This window comes from Microcaecilia unicolor, chromosome 6, assembly GCF_901765095.1.
Source record: "Microcaecilia unicolor chromosome 6, aMicUni1.1, whole genome shotgun sequence".
Lineage (NCBI taxonomy): Eukaryota > Metazoa > Chordata > Amphibia > Gymnophiona > Siphonopidae > Microcaecilia > Microcaecilia unicolor.
The window spans coordinates 116,790,114-116,796,113 of NC_044036.1; the positions used below are offsets into that span (position 1 = coordinate 116,790,114).

Genomic DNA, 6,000 nt, shown 5'->3' on the forward strand with positions numbered 1-6,000 from the left:
GGAGATTTTTGCATTTCATATTGCCTATTGCATTCTTATATAAACTAATGGTTTCCTTCCAATTTAAATACAAATCATCACTAGTAAAAAAACTTCCTCCACCTACACGCTAAGGATCTACATTTCCTCTTCATATCTACCAGCGCTTCAGTAAACCTGGGATTGGCTTTTTTTGTGTATGTGTGTGTGTGTAGTGGAGCTAATGTATCGATCATAGTTGAGGCTGTCAACCTCCATTGATTGATCTTGAACAACTGGATAAAACTAGAAAACACCTTCTAAAAATGATCACTTTCCAGATATTTCTAACCCATATAAAAACTACTCTATTTCTTATTGTTTGTAACTCAACTTGGAGTGGTAAGGAAGGGATCTGGATTTGAGATTTAAAAAAATTAAATGATCTCTTCAAACTCTGAGCTCAAAATAAGTTACAATGCAGGTTCTGTAGACATTTCCTTGTCTCCAGGCCATTTTGGTTGTAAGGCCTCTATGTACTAAATGATTTTCTTCCATCTTGTGTCTAAACAGGTTTTCACCCAATAAAATGGTGGGTGAAGTGATTTGCCCAAGGTCACAAGGAGCATTAATGGGAGAAGTAGGATTTGAACCCTGGTTTTCCTGGTTATTAGTTAATATCCAGGGCACTGATCTTCACTGGAAGGCTCATGAGCCAACAGTAGTCCCCTTTATCATATGTTTTATTGCTTTTTTTTTTTGGGGGGGGGGGGGAGAACGGAGTTTTAGCTCTGCCAGCCTTTTGAAAAATGGGAAGAGATCTGTCTGTAGGAACACTTTTGAACTCCCTGGTGGCATCCTCTGTACTGTAAAGGTCGAGATATTCTGGGTTCACTCTTATCCCAAGATGTCCAAGCAGTAGCAAGAACTTTCTTGGTACTTCCCCTTGTGTACTACTCTCAAACCTTGATCTGCCTTCCTGAGGCACAGCTAAAAGCAGTAAAACAACCCCATTCCCCACTGACTTTGCTACTTTCATTCACACCTCAGACTCTGGAGCATAAATTCAGCAGGAGGAACTGTGTTGGAATGATCCTCCACCTGCTCCCCACCAATGGCCTCAACACTCTACTGCAGGAGCACAGGCAATGTTCCTCCACACGTGACTTTGGAACAACTGCCTTCTTTCTCTGCACAATCTACCAGGGCCAGGATTCAGGAACTTCCTCCAATATCTCAGTGCTCGCTAGCAGGCACTGACTACTACCAAAGTTAAGTTTGCTGTACCGAATATTCATATTAGATTACGCCTTGAATAGTGCCCCAAATACATTATTCGTATTCATACAAATAGTGATTTAAATTTCAATTCAAATAATCCTGGCCTCTACTATGTTAAATCTTAATAAAATAGACACTTGATCTCTGATTTTATGTTGCTTCTTTTATTTGTTATGAATACCGGGCATTGAGCTTTAATATATTTGGTATTTGTATTCAGCCGAATAATATCTTTCATTATTCATATTCAGCCAAATAGTAAAATTACGCTAATCAGCAAAGATTTAAGTTAGGCACAAGCTGCCAGATTCTATATATCGCACCAAGCATTCCGTGCCGAAATCTAAGCATATTCCATAACAATGGTGTAACTTAATTGATTTAACAAGCCAATCAACATTAACAGCACTTAAGCAATAATGAGCACTTATTTATTGGAATTTATTAACCTTTATGAATAATAATTAGAATTTACGCGAATAACTCACTAAGCATATGCTGTAATGAACTGTGCCTAAATTCTAAAGCATGCAGTTCAAAAGGGCTGTGGCTATGGGCAGAGAAACAGGCATTTCATAGGCGTTCCAATATTTAGGCCCATTGTTATAGAATATGGCCCAGCCCATGTAAATCTAAGTGCAGGGATTTACACCACATTTTTGTTGGTGTAAATAGATACGTGTAGTTACAAGCGCTGGGATAGCAACTAAGCGTATTTTATATACTGCACCTAAATCTTACAGAATACACTTAGGTGAAAATGATTTCCACGCAGATTTTCCAGGTGCCACATATAGAATCTACCCCAAGATGTGTAAGGGAGAAGACTGGTAGCACAAGGTGGGGATTCATGTGTGAGAAGGAAGGACAGAGAGGGACATGACACACAGCTGGGGAGTTTGAGACAGATACTGTTGGCGCCAGGTGGTGAGCAGAACAAAAAGGAGACTAGTGATGGGGGGGAGCAAGAGGGCGTGAGACTGACTGGTGGTACAAGGTGGGGGGGATTGAAGTTGATAAGGTGGGGGCTTGAGGAGATATAAAATCAGTAATGTCACAACCCTGCATGGGAACATTTAGTGGCTCTCCTTTAACTAGTTTAAATCAAAAATGGCCCTCACTTAAACATTAGTAAAGCCAGCTGACCTAGTGACAGGACTTCTAAAAGGGACACCACAGCTAACTGTGCTTTCAGGATATCCATGATGACCATATACCTGAATGTAACTCACCTTGAGCTACTACTGAAAAAGGTGTGAGCAACATCTAAATAAAGGTGAAGATGAATAAAACAGTGCATCCAAATTTAATGTTAATATGCTGAAAACTTGACTGGCTACAGGGTCCCCAGGACAGGCTTAGGAAGTCCTACTAAGCTAATCAAGTCAAAATATTGAGCACACAAAACTTTCAACATTATTATTTACATCCCTTCCCTCCCACATGTGTTATTTTCCTTCCTGCAGAATTGTTCTAGCCAGACTATCATCAAACTCATAAGGGGGCTCCTACAGAACTTCACTATATTTCACCACAAACAATTCCTAAAAAATATAAAACATGAGCACAATTTTGCTGCCCAAGTCAACGGTGGCACTTACCACGCATCTTGTACCCATCATGGGTAGAAAATGTTTAGCACCATATCTATGTTGGTTGAATGTTCTAATGCAAGCTTATTGGGTGTTATCATTAGTATTATACTAACATTCTATTATATCTCTGGTATTTGAATTCCAGTTCTGTTAAATGTGTATATTTTTTATTCTGTTCTACAGTAGTTCTATTATTAAGTTTCAATTTACTGTTTTCAAGTTTACCTCGTTTATTGTATTTAGTTTATTCTTGGTTATTTTACTATTGTTTTGCTGTTAAAATGTTTTTATGTTAAACTGTACCTGTTGTACACCGCCTCGGGTGAATCTCATCATAAAGGCGGTTAATAAATCCCAATAATTAAATAAAACAATTTAAACATTCAAAGGATCGTATACAGAGGAAGCGTCAACTAACTCTAAGTTTGTTTTTAATATGATTAAATTCATAAGGCCAGTGTGAAGTGAACACAACCTAGAATCCGTAGCCCGCCCGATCCCCACGAAGACTGCTATATCAAGCACACCCAACCAGGAAGGCAGTATTTCTCAACTTCTCGCTTTCAGTATATCCCAACACGAACCACATCAACACCGAAACAGAGAAAAGCCTCTGCCTCCAACGGCGATACCGAGGAGGAAGGGGACAGGGTTTACTCACCACAGGACGGGGGTGAATAGGAGAAAGAGCACAAGCAGCCCGCGCCGTCGCCGTGTCCTCATCTTTCGCCAGTAAACCTGCACATCCTCGCGGGTTGCAGCGCCCAGCCAGGCCCACTCCCGGGGCCCACAAGACGGCGACAGCAGCAGGTAGCCAAACGTAGACCGTCAAGGCGGCCAACGTGGAAGCCGAAGAAGGAGGAGAGGAATTGGCTCACACGGACCCAACCTCCTCACTATGACACTCACGAGGCCGCTCCTTGTCACCCACCGCCGCAGCTCACTCCCCCTTCACGCGCGCTATGTTGTAAACGGCCGCGTCACCCCTCAACAAGAACCCGCCTCTTTCCCCCGATAGGCCTACAATACAAAGACAAATTGAAAAAAAGACGCCCCACCCCCTCCGTCGCATGACCATACGTCATCGAATGCGCCGTCAACACCTGGAAGACGTGTGTGCGAGGCGGGGCTACGGAAGATCTGCCCAAGGAGGTTGGATGAAGGCAAGAAGAAGGTTGTTGTGCCCAAAACCTCCTTGGTTGTGCCCAAGTCCTTAGTGCCCTCCGAATGAGTAAATGGATGGGCTGCGAATTTCCGCCCCTTTAACTGCTTCTGGATCGCTTGGCGTTCTAGTCCAGTTACCACTATCGAAATGAGCCTAAAAGAAAACGAAGTAATTTTAAAATACATTCTTTTAATCAGCTCTAGACACAATTCTGTAGAGAAATCACGTTAAATCTATGCAGGCATTGTTGAAGTCCTCCAACGCAGGCTTTTAACAACTGAACTGAACGCTGATTGGTTTGCAGAAGGGGAAGGGGGCTTCGTTTGGTAACCTTAGCAACGTGTCGCTCGCTTGCTCTTTCACTCAGCCTCGCTATCGCTACTTTCTTATTGTGGCTTGTCTTTCCGGCTAAAGTGAGAGTATGTGCTAACCTCTTGGCCCAATAGAGAGAAATAAAGGAACAAAATCAGAAAAAAAAAAATCTCGCTGTGGCTAGGAGTGTTAAAGGCAGTTAGTTTCAGTGGTGTAGCCAGACTGCCAATTTTGGGTGGGCCTGAACCCAAAATGGGTGGGCACAACATTTTCTCTCTACCCCACCCCAGCAAAATTTAGGCACACTAATCAGATGCATTTGTCACACAAGGGTAAAGTGCTGCTTTTCAGTGCATTAGGTTTCAGCAAATAATTTAATAACCTAACACCTAACACTCAGGTCAGTATAATGCTGTTATAGTATCCTCTCCTGACCTAAGGAAGTATTGGTCTCTGAAACGTTATTAACACAGGTACCATATTACTTGATCCTAAATTAAAAATAAAATTATTTTCTTTACCTTTGTTGTATGGCCATTTACTTTTTCTCATTGTGTTGCTCCCAGTCTCTAGATTCTGCTTTCTTTCATTTTCATTTAACTCTTCTGTGCCATTTGTCATTTTTCTCTCGTTTTTCTTTGCTTTCTTCAATATTTTTCAGCCTCTCTCTCTGTCCAGATTTAATTCATTCTTACTATCCATTCTTTAATTTCCTTCTTTTTCCTTCATCTACCTATGGCTTTTCATCTTTTTCTCACACTTGTTCTCCCCATGCAGTGGCGTTCCTAGGGGCGCTGACACCCGGGGCGGATCGCCGATGCACCCCCCCCCCCCCCCACCCGCAGAACAGCGCGACCACCCGGTGAAAGAACCCCCCAGGGTGCACGCCGCTGGGGGGGGGGGGGGGGTGCCGCAAGCCTGTCGGCTCTTCGTTTCCATGCTCCCTCTGCCCCGGAACAAACCTCTTTCTCTCCCCATTCTTCCATCCGTCTACCCCCCTCGCCCCATTCTTCCATCCAGTGTCTCTCTCTCTCTCTATATCCCCTTCTTTCCATCCAGGCCTGCCCACCCAACACAGACCTGCCAAGTCTCCCATGAAACACACGGCGCCAGCTCCCATTTCCGGCCACTGCTGCTTCTCCTGTTGAGCAGCAGCGGCCGCTACAAAAACAAAAGAGCTAATTTAAACAACCCAAAATGTTTTTAAAAAGCAAGCACGGCACCACAGGCAGCCATCAGGCATTGGCTGTCGGCTCTGCAGCCGCTCCTCTCGCCTCTCATGTCACTGCCCCTGGAGCAGGACCCTGGAGGATTGCAGCCCAGGCCAGGCTGTAGCTATGCCCCTGAGTTAGCTCGTTCTGCTAGAGTTGTTACGGTATCTTTTGGACAAAGACTCACTGGTTCTACATTTGGGTGTCAGTGAGGTAGGCTGGTCAGGCGCCCTGCTTTGGGTTCTCATTTACAGTAATTCAGTTCTTCTGTTAGGGAGACCGAGTGTCCTCCTTCCTTTGTGAAACTGTTAAGAACAAGAAGCTCAATTGTCTTGCTTTTCAGAAGACCATACGTGGAAAGAATTTCATCCGAACATGTAGCATTATACAAAAAGGAGACAATGTTTCTCAAAATAAGATATAGCAGAATTAGAAAAGGTTCAGAGAAGGAAAATGATAAAGGGCATGGGATGACTGC

At 43.4% G+C, this 6,000-nt stretch overlaps 1 protein-coding gene across 5 annotated transcripts in view; it reads right to left on the minus strand.

The window, feature by feature from the left end:
- The window catches only part of SUCO (SUN domain containing ossification factor), a 256,708-nt gene extending 252,936 nt beyond the window's left edge, over positions 1 to 3,772 (minus strand). For all 5 annotated transcript variants that reach the window (XM_030208502.1, XM_030208500.1, XM_030208501.1 and 2 more), the window contains exon 1: positions 3,496 to 3,772. In XM_030208502.1, the coding sequence (XP_030064362.1) occupies positions 3,496 to 3,557 (62 nt within the window). In that variant the 5' untranslated portion in view covers positions 3,558 to 3,772. The remainder of the gene's footprint in view (positions 1 to 3,495) is intronic.
- Positions 3,773 to 6,000: the final 2,228 nt, after the last annotated feature.